Below are 17,939 nucleotides of genomic sequence, written 5' to 3'. Positions count from 1 at the left end.
TAAAAGTGCAATTTAAGGAATTAATTCTGCTGAACTTCTCCTGTTTATTCAGAGAAATGAAAACAACTACTGTAGAAGTTATTTTATTTCATTCCAGAGCTAGCTGAAACATCAAAGGAACCTGCATTGCAGAGGGAAATTTTAATCTTATCAACATTTCTGCCTGTCATTTTATCCAAGTTGAGCAATAAAATATCAGCAGAGTAATTCAAGCAAATTTGAGCAAGCTCTGCAATATCCCATCCAAATATGTTTTTAGATAAGAGCAGCAGTGTATTGGAAGTAAACTCCCATATACGATTTTCACAAATCACGTCACAGAAAATGATCATAAAAATGGTTTTGTTTGAGGTGATTGCTTAAGTGCACAGCTCCATCTCAGGGCCAGATTAACTCTAAGTGCAAATGGACTGAACTGCAGCTCCAGGCTGCACTCAGGGCTCGGGCAGTGCCTGCAGGGTGGCGCAGCAGTGTAACCAGGGATAGCAGTGGCCTGCCACCCAGCAGATATCCACAGCAGGGCAACACAGGGAGAGGTGGAGGCACATTTCTCATCAGTGACTCCTCTGAGCAAGGCTACCCTGATGGGGGAGGGTTTTCAGTGGGTTTCAGGTGGTCTGTGTCTCTCTACATCATGTCCCAAAGCTGCCAGGTGAGACCCACATCCCCCACCATCTTGTGTAGCTGCACCCAGTGATTGCAAACCCAGCACTAAGGCAGATGATAACCCCACAAAAATGTATGGCATATATACCAGCACTATACCCTATAATTCATGTAGTTCATGTTATTTATTTCTTCACTTAGTATTTCCACTCTTAAAAACCACTCAACTTATTTGTGTATAGATGTATATCTACCCTACCCATTTAACCAAATTACACTTTTGTCTGCCAGAATGAAGAGCTCTCTACCATCACATTTTTGATCACCAGCTCTGATTCCACAGACATAAGCAATAACTATATTGATCCAGTGACTGAATAAGAAGTATAGGTGTCTTGTACTTACTAGATGAGCTCTGGCCACTGTTCAGACTGTAGAGACTTTCCAAAGAGTCACTGGTTTTTAGGGAGACCTTCTCAGTGTGTGCTCCACCACCAGGATCACTGTCTTCTTTTCCCTCTTCATTCTTTAACACAAAAAAAATAAAATGTTAACCCCCAAGAAATGTATTTTAAAGAATTTTTTTTTGTTTTAAAGCTTCATTGGAGATTAGCCCCGCATTGCACTTTATTGAGAACTCCTTTGTGAGAGAAGATATTCTCTGAAGTTGCTGCCTGGTACTAACAATGCCCAACAATCACCCCCAGTATTTTATGATCCTGGAGAAATTCCCTCTTGTTTCTGTCCCACTCACTTCATCCCCTCCCTGCTCAAAGGAAGACTGCAACACACCATGGCAGAGCTGAAAGCTTGGAATGGAAAATTTGTGGGCAGCCTGATAAGATTTTGTCTGCTTGTCTCAGAGAAGGAAATATAAAGCTCAGCTCTGAAGGCAGGTGGTGAAGAGCTGGCCGGCACAGCTGTGTTTTACACTGAACTTGTGAGGATGGTGGTTGCTTGGTGGCAGGCTGGGGACAGCTTACACACACGTGGGGAACTGGTGTGTTCTAGCACTGAGCTCATCGCACTGCCCAACATTCACCCTGTCCTCGAAATCCAGGGCGTTTCAGAATTAACAGGTACATGTTTCCCTCACAAAGTCTAATGGTGTATGAAATTGGCCCCTTGAGTTTATCCCAATAAATCACATCTCAGGAATCACAGCCTGTTCAAAACAATAAGATCCATATTTCAGTCACAGTTAAGTCAGAGACAATGTAACAGATAAATTAAATAGGGATGATCTTTTAAAAGGAAGGATTTTTCAGTAAAATTCATCATGTTGCCAGTGCATGTGAGATCCTGATGCAACTGAAACTTCCTTCAGCACACTGTATTTGGGGAAAAATTAGTTATTCACCAGTAAGGTGATGAAGCAGAGATGACAGTGCATGCGTGAAGTAGAGACCCATAGAGATACATATCATGCAGAGAACTGAAATGAAGAACTAAACTGGATTTCAACAAGAATTGTGCTTGTTACAACAGCCAGCAGCATAACAGATTAATCAGGAGGCTGGTATTGATTGTCATCATCTCCTGCAGGAAGGAAGATCATGCTACATGTGTGTCCAACCAGATAATCCATTGAATTTCTGTCATGGGAATTGCTGCTTTAAATGTGCAGAAAGGAAATATAAAAATATAATATAAAGATCATCGATTGCACTTTAGAAAAAAAATAAAAGAAAACTAAACTAATAAAATACAGAACCTTGTCTTGGTCCTAGAAAAGGTATTTAAAGTTATCCTGTGAAAAATTATTTTCTACTTGTGACATTCCTCATTGATTTTCCTTACTTACTTGATATTGACACTTGAGATAGGATGCAGACTAGATAGATTTTTTTAGGATTGTTAAGTGTGACAAGTTTTTTCCTTAAAATTTTGGAACTTACTGATACAAAGTACTGAGAAAACAGGGTTTTCAGTATGTGCAAGATTATGTTTTTTTATGTTTAATAAAGATAGTTTCAGATTATATAAGGTAAAAGGAGATAAGGCATATGAGTTGGAATTCTCTAGGATGCTGGCTGACCTTTACAAAGTGGACTTCAGGAATAATTCTTGTACTGGGAGATAAATTCTTTTAATAAAGATTTTTGTACACACTGAGCATCAGACTGATCATGGGGTTCAACCAAAACTCCCTTGTGTCCACATGATGAGGTTTTTTTTGTGCTTATACACACATGCTCATACAAGTGCTGCTTGATGAAAAAGCAAAATTAAATGAAGTAAAATTCTTATGACTCTTGAGCCCTTACTGTGTGATTTGTGTGTACACTAAAATGCAGATGAAAGAGCAGGTACATACCAAAAGCTGGCTTAGTTCAGTATGTGTTGTTACCCTGGTTTTATGGTTTGTCACAGCTGAAGATAGTTGAAACATGGACAGAAAAAAATGCACATAATATTTTTACTACTTCACATGTATTTCCAACAAACACAAGGCTCTTAGGCTGTATTTACCATCTCCTCAGAGAGTGCCTTGATGTATTTTTTACCCATCTTTTTCTTCATGGTAAGTGAAATGGCTCTCATCTTCTTACTCAGGCTCCCTCCATTGTTTGCTGCTTTGATTTGTACTGCTTCCCCAATGTCACTTATAGTCTCCAGTTCAGATATCTGTTTTGAAATCAAAAAGTAAGCAATAACTCACCACAAAAATAAAACACAGCAAGCTGAAGCAGAAATTACAGGGAAATATTAAGGACACTAACACAGTTAGCATGACAATATTCAGTCATGGCTATTTTCCTTGGAAACTGTGCACCTAAACAGGTTTGCAGCACAATACTCTATGTATGAATGACAGAAAGAAAATCTATTTTATGGTAGTTAATGTTGTTTCCCATTATTTATTGTCCCTAATATCAATAAGAATTGAGGGAATTTTTACAGAGGTCTTGAAAACAAGTGAGAGATCTGTGGGTTACTTGTAAAGTGCTGGTTACTTTAGGCATGCACCAATGTGAAGTGCACTTTTTTTTTAAATTGTTTCTATTTTCACATCAAAGTGCCAAGTTTAGGTGTGATTCTCTTGTTGTTTTTTTTTTGTCAAGGCCTCAATCAATGAATAGATGTAGGTATGCAAGTAAAGTTCTCAGCACTGCAGAATTTACACAAGAGCTTCCCAGTGTTTTTGCATAACTGCCATGGGAAAGTGAACTGCAGAAATTCAAACTTTGTGTTCTACAGACCTCAGCTGAATCATCTGTCTTTGATATCGAGTGATGCCTGAAACGGTCAAAGCTCCCAAAGCTGCTCGTGCGCTGCAAAAGAAGAGAAGACAAACCTTGACTCACTGCTGCTGTTTTGCTTTGTTCTGTTATTGAGACTTAAAGACTGTCAAGCCACCTGTTGGTGATAAAAATCCCTCCCATATCAGCAGGCAATGAACTGCTGCATCCAGCTAGAAACAAAATATGAGGTGACTGTAGGGGAAAAAAATTATGACTGTACAGGCAGAAGTAGAAAAATAAGTAAGAGAAACAATACTGCTTCAAATACTAATTAGGTAATGGATATGATTATGAGTTCTTCTACATCTGTTTCACATTACTTATGTATGTAAATAACCATGCATTATTTGCAGGTAAGAAAGACTTGTTTATGAGTTTCAAAAAAAAAAAAAGGTGTCATCATAAATATGATACAAGCAATAGACTTAGTTGTGGTCGTGTAAATTGTGGCAATTTATACAATGTATTTTTGCAGCTGGGAAGACAATTTATGATTCTTTACCATCAGGAATGAGCAAGGACTGCTGAGGATTATGAATACATCTTGTCCAAAATGCACACATTGCAAAGGGAGTAAGTAACAGAATAATCAGGCAGGCCTTGTGCTTTTCTTCCCAATTTTCCAATTAGAAATTCCAATTTTTAAACATAGATGGATACAATTTTCTGCCATGCCACAACTTTACTTGACTTAACAAAGCTGAGGTGTGCATTAAGAGACAGTGAAGGATTGCTCTGACTTCCTTCTAGTTTTCACTCTTTCTGCATGTGGATAAATGGCATGGAAAGGAGGGAGGGGGGCACAGTAGATTTTGAGTGGGGGCATACAGAAATACCTGTCAGACATGCTCAGGCAGAGCTGCCTGACATTGCCCTGCCCATGGGGCAAAATGCATAAAATCACATTGATGCTAAGTCAGGAGTCCCTTTAAGTGTGGCACTAGAAACAGCCAGAATTTGGAAATCTGTCCACTCTACAGTGTCTTTAAGAGCTTGTTTTTATGTCTTCACCAATACTCACAGCTAGATCTAGAATGGCTTGGGTTTTTTTAAGTACTTCCCTCTTCCATACTAAATGAAAATCTTTAATGCAGTATGAGAGTTCTTGAGCAGGGCTCTCTATTATACATGAGGCAATATAAACTCAGTCTATTTTTAAGTATTCAAAATCCCCTCTGGAGGAAAAAGACACTGAACAAAATAGTAAACCAAAAAGTAAATACATTCTGTCTGATTTAATAAGTGATTTCAGAGTATCTTGGCTACAGCTTTTCCTGTACTTATTCATCCTTTTGCCTTGCCCATGTGATTTCAGCCAAACTAGTTCCTTGTTCCATTGCTTCCTTCCCCCACCCCCAGCCACATGAGTCATATTTTCATCTCCCCTAGATTTCTAAAGCACCCACTGTGCACTCTTCACCTGGCATCTCCAGCTCCCTCCTTTTTCTGTCAATCCTCACAAAAGGCTTGTGAACTCCCAGCTTTCCTATTACAGAATTCCAGTTTTCTCCACCAGGCAAAAATTGTCATGAGGCAGCCTCAGGAGCAACAGAGGTAGAACATCCTTTGGGCAACCAAAGAGGAGGAGCAAAGGACTGGTTTGGGAGCACACTTAGTGCTGGCATGGACCTGCTTCCAGAGAAATTAAGGAAGAATCCCTCCTTGAAGTATTTCCCTCTTTCCCCAAACTTATTTATTAACCAGTTCTGCCACCTTCCCCAAAAATGAATGTGGACATAGCAGCGGGAGCCTGAGCAGAGTCAGATGGAAGAGAAAAGCCTACCCATATTTTGGCTTCATATTCTAAGCAGTGCAGCTTAAAAGAATAATAACATCCTCTTTTTCCCTCCTGCACTGTATTTCTGGGCACATCTAACCTGAAAAATATTTCCAGCCAAAGGTTATTTGAAGAAACTGACCCAGATTTGTGAATATTTTTGGACAACCATAATGACATTTACTATTCACTGAGGGGAAAATAAAAAATTACAAAAATCATTCTTTATTGATTGTAAAATCTCTGTTGTCTAAACACTATGGTTTATTTGTTTTAGGTTTTTTTTTTTTACATTGTGGGACTGAAAATTACTATTTGAATTGTACATTTAATTTTATCTAAAATTCCCATAAAGAGCTTTGCCATTAAGTAGATGAAGAACATCCTGTGACAAGGGGTTAGCTCAATAGTATGATATAAAAACACAGCCCTGAGGATTATGGTTCTATTAGACAGGATTAACACCTTTGACTAGCTTGACAGCCCAGCCAAATGTGCCCTGCAGCACAGAGCAGGAGGGAGAAGGGAGCCTGGGATTCACAGCAACACTGGGAAGGGAAAGTATAAAATTGTCTCAGCAATCTCTAAACATATACTGACCTTTCTGTTGCATTCCAACACTTCAATATGTCTAGTAGGAATAAGTGTATATTAAAGTGCAGATGTGCTGGAAATAGTTTAAAGGGAACAAGAGGGAAAACATTGTTTAGTGTTGGTCTTACCTATAAACACTTGAGCACAATTATTCTTTTCTGACCCTCGAAACAACCTTATATCCTACACGTGCAGGAGCCTGGGGCTATTTGGTAGTGTACTTCAATGTTGCTTCATCCTTATTAAATATTAATAAGGGTTACAGGATGATTTCCACTGTTCTAGATAATGGTGTTGCTGCACTGGAGAGCACTGAATAGGGCTGTTTCAGCAGTTCTCTACACTAACTTTTTCCATTAAGTAATCAATAGGCACCACCTTTTAAAAATGTATCCAACCCCATTATACTGATAACGAAAAGCAGATTTAGGGGCTCCTGGCTGCAAAGGGAATGGGACTATTACTTTCAGTAGTGTCAGTCACTGCATTAGTGTCAGGGAACACCTACTTTGTGAAGATATGGACAGGCCTTATTTCCAGGTGAAGGGAAGCTTTTAAAGTAAATGCAAAGCTACTAAGAGAAAATACGCTATTGACTTTTGATACCAGGATTCAGCATCCTATAAAGTTAAGTGGTTTTTCTGGCTCAGTTCATGCAAGAGCTACCCAGGGATATGTTAAGCAAATATGAATTTGCTCAGTAAAATCTAATGGAGGCATGGGCACAGGGAGAAACAACTGTGTTTTCCCGCACAAGGACTGATCAAATAATTTCTATAAATCAACGCGTTAACTTTCATCTCTTCCCACTCAGTATTCCAAACTAACATAATAGAAAATATCAAAGACACTTTTCAGTATTTGAAAACCTTCTTCCTTCTCCTATATCATTTATTCCTTGAAATCCAGGAATTTTAAATAACCCTTTTAAAAGGAAAAGTGCTACGTAATTGTTGTTTATTTTAATTTGGACAGTCTGCAGTTGATTGTCTGGCTTGACTGTAAATAGCCTATCATTTTCCCTAGAAAATAATATGGTATGGTATGTAAATAGTAGGACAAAAACAGGTTCTGCAATCCATGTCTTTCTGTTATGAAACATCCTTCCCTTGTAGGACATATCATAGGAGAAGTAAGTTCTTTTCTGTGACAAACTAGTCAGAGCTTCCCTGTGTCTAAAAACAACCTTTGAGCCAAAACTGACTGCAGTTATCCTGATAAATAATCATTATGGGAGATATTCATCCCATATTTTTCTTTGGACAATTCACACTGCTCAGCAATGTGGTTGCCTGCTGTCATAAATTCTGGCCCATTATATTTTGCCTCAAGTCCCATTCAAAATATCTTTTAAATCCTGCATGTGTCAAAGGCTTTGTACTGACCCTCTCACACAAGTAAATCTCTTCAAATTCCTCCATGCATTTTAATTTTTAGCTTCCATTCATCCTTAAACTACCCAAACCATGTAAGCTGTACAGGGGCAAAAGTGGACGCTGGAAATAATAAAAAGGGAGCTCAGCATGTTGCTCAATTTCCTTGCCTGCCACAGACACTTGTCTTCTTCCTCTTTTTTGAGAGCAGATACAGCAGCCCTCAGGAGAACAGCCTGTTCTTGCTGCTCTGATTGATGGAGATAAGTGGAGATCAGGATTTGATTCATTTGTTCTATTCCCTGATGGTTCTAGTCCCTTCAGAAGGAGGAGACCACTCTGAGAATGAAAGAGTTACTGAGTAGGGATGAATATTTCCACTCTGCTAGCTTATCTTCTTGCATAGATAATCAAAAGAATTGTCTCCTACTTTCCCAGATGGCAAGACAGCAATTTATAGCTTTTTGGATGTTCTGTGGGAAAAAAACCCACAAACCAAACACCACCAAAAAAATCCTCACTTCTGTATGAAGAATGAGAATTTGCATAAAAGATTTAGTCACTCTCCAAAGGGTAAGGGAAGCAACAAAAGAGAAAACATCATGACCTCTGTACCACAGGGAATTTTTCCTATTTACATATTAGTTACACATACAGAACTACTGACCACTAACCAACACATTAATATAACTTTATAGCCCACATGAAACACGGCCTAAACCTTGCACTTCACCAGTCAAAAGCAATAAAAAAGATACAGCTTGTTCCTGCTAACTCAAATAGAGCAATCTACTGAAATGGCATTTTTAACTGGCTTAAAAATGACTCTATAAAAGACTGGTTGTTATCATGGCCTGGTGTTCAGTAGCTGCATGGAGGTGGGGGAGAGAGGGGAGCAAAGTGGACCTTGAACAGAACTGCCACCACCAAGCCTCGGATCAAACAGCCTAATTTTAACAGTGGAAAAGCACTGGAAAAGCAAAGCTGAATTTAAAAAATGAGTTAATCATAACTAACACTCCTCCAGGTGAACAAACTGCGCTCTCCAAAGTAAACACTGAGCAGCTGTTTTATCAGTGCCTCTAAGTGGTACCAGCCTCGGTCTCTCAGCCCTAACTCCCCGCTGACACCAGGCACGGAGTTCCCAATAACCCAGTGAGAATCACCACTAAAAACCAGCCTCCAGTCCTTCCAGGGGCACCTTGCCCTGGGCAGGCACTGGGGCAGCTGAGAGAAGGGCAGAGCTGCTGTTCCTGAAGTTAAACGAGGCTGGGATTTTTTGCAAGGTCTGTAAGTCTTCCCCTGGAAGGGGCAGCCGTGTAGGACATATGAGCAAAGAGGCAGTATGGTCAGGCAAAAAAAAAAAAAAAAAAAAGTGCTGTGTTGATTAAACATCTTTGTGAAGGACTAAATAAGGAAGCAATTTAGGAAATGCCAGTCTTAACACTCGGAAAGTTTTGTGCAAGTGAGTATTGCAAAATGTGCAGCGGGGGGGGGACCTGACTCCACTTTCTTTAAATGCACGTTGACCCTGCGTTTTGAGCACCATTGTTCCTGCCCAGCTGCTGCAGAGCACTCTCAGTTTCCAATGAGAAAAGTCACTCCAAGTGCTCTTCTGGCAGTCTGTCCAATTCTGGGAGTGTGCACACAGGTATTTACAATAATTATGTAATTAAGGCTTTATTATTTATATGACATTTAATTAAAAGTGACTTTCAGTAGCACACAAAACCATGAAAAGAAAATGACTTTAAAAGAAGGTTAAGGATGTGTGACAAACTCAGAGGAGCTATGAAAATGACAGTTAAGGATTTGGCATGATGTGCACTTCCACCTCCCTGCTATCGTTTTTCTACCCTTCATTTACACATGGGCAGAAACACCGAGGGATGAGCCTTGAAATCCACCCTCCACAAAACCATCACTGCAGTAGAGGGGAGCACTGCCTGAGTAAAGACTGGTTAAACACTACATAAGCATTGCAGGCTTTGATCTTTAATCCCTTAAATACCAGCATCTTTCCTCTCCTGAAACTTCCTCCTCTTCAAACCCGCTGAATTCACAGACGAATTCTCACATTTTAAAACCAAATCACCTAGCAGCTTCAATTAAAGTCCTTCCCCTGCTTACTTAAACAGCATTATTTTAATAATGCTGTGTGTTATCTAGGTCCTGACCTTGCAGGGTTTTGCTGGATTTCCTGTGTGAGAGAAATTACTCACAAGCATGTTTACCTCAAGTGAAGACAAAAATACATATGCCCAAAGAGGGGCTGAGAAGAATCCAGCCCCAAAGGTTCAGTTTTACAGACAGAGACCCCCAGGCCTGGCCAGCACACCCACAAGTGTGGCAACCAGCATGCACTGGCAGAGGAGGTGGGAATGTGGCTGTTCAGTGGAAGGTGTTCCTTCAAACGACCTTCCAGATGAAAACAAGATTAAAAAAATAACCTCTAAGCCACGGTCAAGTCTGACCGTCCCAAAAGCTCGTTTGTTCTTTTTCTGAAGAGTAAGCAAACTTCAGAAAGCCCTTACATGAGTTTCACTGCCCTACTGCAGCCTTACCCTTGACAACAGGTAATGACCAACAATAAGCTAATTCTAAGGAACTTGGGGGAGGGGGCCAGAAAGAGAGTTAGTTTTTATTACTTTTAAATGAGTGTTTGATACATCATCTTGGTTCCCCTGATTAATGTTCGCAGCAAACTCAGCCATTGGAGTTGTAATGTTTCTGCAAGCTTCCCTACAGCAAAGCCCAGCCATTAATTCAGTGGCATATGTCAGCTCAGCAGAGCAAGGTCACTCTTCTCTTTCAAGGGGAACCTTTTTAGAAATAATAAAACTGACAGAAAGTTCTTTTTTGCATGCTTTATGTCACCTGAGGTTGAGTGCTGCAGTTAATATCACAGAGCTTATAAACATTCCCATCTTCAGCAGTCTCCAAACCCACCGGGCTCTCAGAACCTCAACTTTTCTTTTTTTTTTTAAGTAATATAGTGACAGCTTTATGTGGGGCAGATATACAGTATGTAATCCTAAATGAGTAAAAGTAAGTAAAAAATGAACAAATCTTTTCTTGGGCATTTTAGAGGAGAAATTTTGGAAGACACTAAGGACTGCTGATACTGCAGGATATTAGTGCTTAGAGAAAAAGATGTGGGATTAGGGACTTTATCTCTGTGGATGCTTGCATCTTCGGATAAAGGGAGGAAATTTAAAAATGCACCAGTCCACCTTGTTTCCATTTCACTGCTAACTGATACTGTATAGGCATGTGATGTAAAGAGAGCCCAAATTTAATTGACCTATTATGGAATGATTTTGAATTTGTAAGTAAAGGTGTCCCAGACATCTGCTGTGATAACTAATTGCAACTGGAACTTATTTATTGGGGTACAAATATTATGGGACATGATAAACAAAATAACTAGCTGAAGAATAAGATCCAAACAATAGGCCATTTTTCCCCCTCATTATCTCCCTTCAGACATCCTGACTACACTTGATTAATGAATCCATAGTGAGATTAGCTGAAATTGCCTTAATGGAGATGCACTACAGTAGAGAAGCAAAATTCAGTGCCGTATCTATCATCAGTCACTGTGAATTTGAGTGCTTCATCAGATCTATCTGTCCATTTATTTAAATAATTTTTATATTGGAAAACAAAGCAAAAAAAAGCAACAAAGAAATAAAATACTAGGTTCATTAGAGTGGGTTCACTTTTGACTCCTTTGAAATGTAAACTAGGGTCACCATTTTTACTTTTTCTTGTGTCCTCCCTTGTCAAATGGCTGTGTTCCAATGTTGGCTTGTTGTCATCCAAAGGCCAAAATCATCTTTACTGTCCACTTGAAGAAAGCAAACGTGGCACTTAATTGCAGCTTCTCAGGCTTTAAAAACTGGACATGCTTGCACAATTTATGCCTGGGAATCCTAAATATGCTTCTGGGACTATTGACTTTATAAGTTCAGCAAGCTTTTGGCTTTGTATAGAAGCTGAAAGAAGGTTGGCAGCTCAGGGTTTCCATACGATTTGGGAGTGTGTAAGAAGCCTTCTTAGTCCACAAGTTATAATGTATTAAATTCCATGTTTGCATTGTAGTGCAAGCTCTATAATTGCAATCCTAGGGAAAAAGACTCTAGGAATTTAGATATCTGAAGATATCTGAATTCTGACAGATATCTGAAGATATCATTCTGATTCTGTTTAGGTCATTCCAGAAAAGGAATTAATACAATCAACAGCTCACTGGGGTACCAGGAAGGGCACATGCACTCCCCTCTGTCCATTTGATTATCTCCATGGCGTGAGTTGTTGCGATCACAGCTCAGTGGAAAACTACACCTTCATTTCATGAAAAACAAGTGTACCAGGTGCCTGAAGTGTGTTTTCATTCTGACACATGAGAAGAGTGAGACTGAGCATTTTCCACCTCCCCTGCTCCAGCAGCTTCCATGAGAACCACATGAAGCGAAGACACCAGTGAGGTGCTGCTCCTGAGGCAGTGACACCAGTGAGGGCTTTGAGGTGTTCTTTGAACCCAGATTTAAGGACATATCCCAAATCCTACTGAAATCAGCCCTATAACTGCAAAGGGAACTCTACCAACTACATCGTTTTAAGCTCTCTTGAAGGAATAGGAAGATGTTGCCTCTTCCCATTCCTTCAGATACTGGCTAAAATCGCAAACACAAAGACATTTTCAAACATTTGACCACAATTACCAAGACATATTAGTCAAGCAAATGCAACCTCCATTACAGACACAGGAAGAAAATAATGTAAACATGCCAGTAATCAACATCAGAAGAGCCCTGGCACATGTTTGTGCTAGAGCTGGATGGCTGCTCTACCACCATCAGTCATTTCATGCAACCTCTCCACAGGTTGTGAGCTGCTTAACCATCAGTGAACCACGTCCCCTTTTCTGCTTTTTGAAGTGGTTTTTGAACATTACATCGGATATTAAAGAAGGAGGCAGAGAGACAGAAATGCAAGGGCAAAACAGCACAGCTGTGGCCAGTGAAACCATTTAGGAGCAGCAGAGCTGAGCATCCCCTTTGCACAGGTGCAGGCAGCAGAGAAGCCACGTGAGCTTGCTCAGCTGGCTCAGCCACTCTTGTCCCCTCCTCACACATCTGCTTTGGGCTGCACTGTCACTAAGTGAGGCTGATTTCTTTGTCTCATGGCTGCAGCCTGTCAGTGACACATCTCCATCTCTGTCTCAAACATAATGGTAGAGGGAAGACATGGAACTGCAGCATGTTTTCTGGTGGAGCAGAACTCCTCTGGTGTTTATCCTCCCCTGAAGAAGCCATGAGGAGCACTGCAGAAAAACCTAAAGCCAGGTACTCAAGTATTCAGGGACTTATGTGCCACTTGTCCTTCAACATACCTGGAAGAACAGAGAACCTACCAAATCTACCACATCAGGTCAGCATGGACAAGTAGGGGAACTCTCACTTCCTACAATTCTCAAGGAAGTGACCATTCAACACCTCCTGGAAATCAAGTTCAGCAGTGTTAGGTCACACGACTGTTCTTGAGAAGATGATAAAAGAGATTAAGACAAAGAAGGGTAGGAAAAGGACTAAAACTCCTCCCAGAAGACATAATGGTGCAAACCAGCAGGTCACTAGAGCTTGCTGCCAGAGAACACTTGTCAGCTCCAGTGCTGGCTGATGAGATAGAAGACCCTTTGCTCTTGAATTTCAGCTTTCCAGAAAGGGGCCAGGAGATGTTATGACTGGCAATAAAGCAGCCTGAAGACTCTGTACAGGCGAAGTCTTAATCCAGATTTCTGTGTATCCATGGAATAAACTAAAGAAAGTATGGAGAGGAAAAGTGGCAGAAAGGTATAGATTGTGCATAGTCAAAGAAGAAGCTTCCCTGAAGAAGTATCCAAACTTTTCCACAGTCTGGAATTTCACTCTCAGGTTTAAGAAGAAAAATAGTAAGAATGTGCTCTTGAGTGCACTGTAAGTGGAATAATTTTTTTAAAAAAGCTACAAGGGTTAGAGTAAGCATGAATACAAAAGAGATTTCACTTATAAAAAAGATAAGTGATCGTTCATCTTCCTGTGGAATAACAACAGGCATACAACACAGCTCTGATTCATGAAACAAAGTTTTCCATTAGGATGGCTTCAAGGATATATGATATGCTAAATATTCAGAGCATATATAATCTGTAGCCTGGTGCCAAGCAGCAAATGCTGAGCAAAACCACTGACACTGCCAATTTGTGGAACAGAGTACAACTGTTTCTAACAACTGGAGTAACTCTGCTGTCTTTGTTTCAGCCTTTCAGACAAGAAAGCTGAAGGGATATTGTGATTACAGAGACCCAGAAGAGTTTTTTTCCCCTTCTCAAGAGCAGGTATTTCCAGCAGGTTCTACATAGCAAGGGATTGATCTTTGGGCTGAAGTGTTTGTGGCCACCCAGAAAGTGCCTTTACAGCTGCCAAGTGATGGCTTTATAACAGCTCTTGTCTGAATTTATGCTGTGGCATAGATTACTAGATGAATATGGAAGTACAGGAAACTGTAAGCCACATCCTCTGCCAGTCGTGCCCATACATTTTTACTGCTTTTTCCCCAGCAATGACAGGTATCCTGACCAATGTTTACTTTGGGGTATTTAGGTTTTCCTAGAAACACAGTAAGTAAGTCAACTGCTCTTAAACAATTCTTAAAGAATTAGGAAGCAGCTAATGCTGATTTATGTCACCTTGTCAGTTGTGCTACTTTATTTATCAGAGAGCAAAGTTATAAATGCTGTGGCTGATAGTCTGGTTTCTAAAAATGCCTGGATAAGGTGGTTCAGGCAGACTTTTTGAAATGTTCCTACTTGCTTAAGAAAACAAACAAAACCCTCGATTTGTTACTGTAAGCAAAATGAATATTAATGTGTAAATATTCCCTTCAGAAGGTTGCTCTCACTTATTTTAAAATATTCTGCTCTTAAGGACTTAAGCCTGGCTAGTGAAGGAAACTAAGACAGGGAAGAAAAAAGAAATTAAATGAGCATTGTGCAAAGATGACAAAAATGTCAAAAGATGCTTTAATCAAGGGAACACACAAAATAAATCAGTACTGGAACAGGCCACAGATATAATTTTTCCATTATAACAAAAGCTAGCCAAGAGTTGTGAGACTGCCTTGATGTGAGCATAAAATGGGGAGTCTGGTCACCCTAATCAGTCTCCTGCCAAGGGCCAGGTCGAAGATGACTGTTCTTTCCCCACAAACACTTTGGACCTTTACTTCCTGCTGAGAAAGCAAAATCCCTCAAATTTCAATAGCTCTCTAGAAGAGATACGTTGACATATATGTTAAGACACAACTTTCTGAAGCTGCTCATGAAAATAAAGAATAATTAGCTGATGACTGTGAAGCATGATGATACTATAAATAAAGAAAAAATAGCAGAAGTCAGAGAAGCAGTGAGATGATTGTAGAACCGCCCACTCATACAAGGAAAATCACCCAAAGTTCACTCTAACCTTGTTCCAGTATTTTATGAAGCCTAGGGGAGACAGAAAACACCTTCTGAAGTGTCACCTGCAATCCCTCCTTTCCCCATCTCCACACACATGGCTTTTACAAGTATCATTATTTTTCTCTGAACCCCCCTGCTAAAGGCCCACAGGTATTTACAGCATAAACCATGTTCTTAAAAATACTTCCCAGATGTTGTCATCTGTTCCTCCTTATTTACCAGAGTTCAAATGGATTTTGACAAACAGTCTTTGCTCAAGAGGCAATGCACTAAAGCCCTTTAATGACAGAACTATGTGTCATCTTTGCCTATAAGCATAAATTTGCACAGCGGGCAGTACGGTGAAAACAGCTTATCATCAACTCATCACCTCTCATCATTGTTAGAATGAAATGCGAATGGAAACCAACATCACTTCAGTCGTGGTTGTGAAAATTAGCATCTGTGACATTAGCACTGGCTCATTTATTATGCACTTGAAATTTCAGGGGGAAAGAAAAGAATAGAAAACTTCATAACTCTACCAGTCTTTACCTTTGAAATGAAATTAAAACCTTCAGCTTTCCCCACTCAAGGATAAATCCTAGTTAATATTCATTAACACCGAGCAATTTCTTCACTGCAGATCTTGTCCTACAGAAGTTCTAATTATGTCTCGAATTATTTTGGGTGTTTAGGTTTGCTGCACCTATTTTCTGTTTTCTTTTCTTTCATAAATATTCCCCATTGGAGAGGCACGAGCCACCATCTGAGACAAATGAGCACCAAAAAACTTCCTTATAGCATCTGTCTGCATTACAGGCTCCAAACTCCTAGGCAAGCAATAAACTTTACTCAGATAATCCTGCTGAAATCAATGGGATCACAGCTAATTTATTCATTTAAGTCAGAATCAGGATCAGGCCTTCTGTGAAGAAAATATAAAAAGGTGAAATTCTGGCCTCAAGAATATGGCAAAAATGTGCATTGATTTCTGCAATGTCAGGGTTTCATTTTAAGCTTATAAAAAGTAAAATTACTGGTATGAAATTGTACTAGGGAACAAATTTGCATATTAAAATGTTTCCTCCCGTTGGATTTGCCACTCTTTTCTCATAACCCTGAAAACAAATAATGGTTTATCACCTAAGTAAGCAAATATTGATTTAATTAGAAGATTGGACATCTTTTTTGCCTAAACAAAATGCAGAGGCATTGACCCTGAATTGTCTTACACACCAGAAGTAAGCTGAGCTTAAAGCACCAAGTGCATTTGGAAGCAGAATAAGGAAACAAAAACGTCTCAAACCTTTAGCATAAACATAGATCAACTGTCATGTAGAATAATGACACAAGACTTTTTTCAGTCAAGCCAGAAAAACTGGCACAAAGTCATCTTTGCTTCATGTTGAAGTAAAGCCAAGAATCATCAGGCAGTTCTCAAGTTTGCTGTGTCCGGAGGAATAGGGGGAGAGAGAGAGAGAGAAAGGAGTAGGTTCTGCCCAGCACATTACATGTGCTGCCAAGTGGGCAAGACAATGCAGGGATGTTTTACAGATTATTTGCACCTGGACAAATGTGTAAAACAGTGCTAAATGGAATGCAGAACAGCTGTGAAGTGCTTCAATGGGGTTTTATGTGTATGGTGCTGCCTGAAGGGTATACAAAAGAGCAGCCTAGAACCTGTATATTTTGTTAGAGGGGTTTTTTCTTACCATCATTCTAAATCTGCTTCATTCCACTCCCCAGATGCACTGACATCTGTAACATCATAAGGCTCAGAGAGGCTGAAATTCGGGTGATTTCAGGACTCTTTCCTTCATCCTCCAAATCAACTGCTCTCCTCCTCCCCAGCTCTCTGAGGGGTGGTGGGACAGACTGCACAGACCCATAGCTGAAGCATATCTAGGACATGTGTCCTTTCCCACTTATTTTCCTGCTCTGCTGGGCTCCAGGAATGCAGGAGCCACAGTGAGCCACTCCAGCCATCAGCATGACCATGGACCTCAGGGCTTTGTGCGAGACCTACTTTGGCTGACCTCACCTGCCCACACATAATTCTGCAGCTCTGAGCAGCTACACTGTTTAAACCAAGCTGTGTCTCATCTGGCAGAAATGAAAGGAGGGCAGGTAAGGACTCCCTAAAGGGAGGGATGGAAGATGCACACATTCTGTGTGTCTTGTATGACTTTCTAAAAGTCATTTAAGGTCCTGGATAGACAGATAGGTTAGATCAGATAGGCTTGGAATAGAGAGCTTCAACCCTTCACTTGGTTGAATTTCTTCCACATTAAGCAGGGTATTTTTAACCCTTAAGACTTTTCCTTTATAATTCAGCTTCCTAAGCTGTTATACAAGGTATAAATGTGCACTAGTATGAACAGCTACAATGACAAACATTTGCAAAGGATCAGAATCCTTCCAGTATCTCTTTTGAATGCATTTCTATCTCATTTCTCTCCCAGTTTTCTCTGAAATTACACCTGGTTTAGATGTCTTTTTGCCTAACAGTAAGTGTTTATTTATATAAATGCATTCAGTAGTTATATGCATATCCATGAATACACAAGAGTTGCCAGACATTGAAAGAAGTTATTAGCATGGCTGCAGCATTACTGAAATCTTGCTGAATGACAAAAAAACCCCCTGCAAAACTATTCTTTTGTGGCATAGATTAACTTTTTCATAGTGTACACTGAGAGCGTTAAAATAGATTTTTGTCTATGCAGCATCTAACACATCTGCAGAAGTCCCTTAAGCACCACAATAATAAATAAGGCAACTGCATTGCACATAGTGAACAGTGAGATATTGAACCTGTATTACTCTTGCATTGGTCATTGAATTTCCCACCTCCATGA

The 17,939-nt window shown here is 40.0% G+C and overlaps 1 protein-coding gene across 1 annotated transcript in view; it reads right to left on the bottom strand.

The window, feature by feature from the left end:
- Positions 1-17,939, bottom strand: part of SAMSN1 (SAM domain, SH3 domain and nuclear localization signals 1) — a 33,192-nt gene that overhangs the window by 13,043 nt on the left and 2,210 nt on the right. The window contains exons 2-4 of the mRNA XM_030953155.1: positions 3,810-3,881; positions 3,079-3,234; positions 1,012-1,132 (exon numbers count right to left, since the gene is read on the bottom strand). Coding sequence (XP_030809015.1) covers positions 1,012-1,132; positions 3,079-3,234; positions 3,810-3,881 — 349 coding nt within the window. The remainder of the gene's footprint in view (positions 1-1,011; positions 1,133-3,078; positions 3,235-3,809; positions 3,882-17,939) is intronic.

The sequence above is a fragment of the Camarhynchus parvulus genome, chromosome 1, assembly GCF_901933205.1.
Source record: "Camarhynchus parvulus chromosome 1, STF_HiC, whole genome shotgun sequence".
Taxonomy (NCBI): Eukaryota; Metazoa; Chordata; class Aves; order Passeriformes; family Thraupidae; genus Camarhynchus; species Camarhynchus parvulus.
This window is presented reverse-complemented; position numbering and strand designations above follow the sequence as displayed.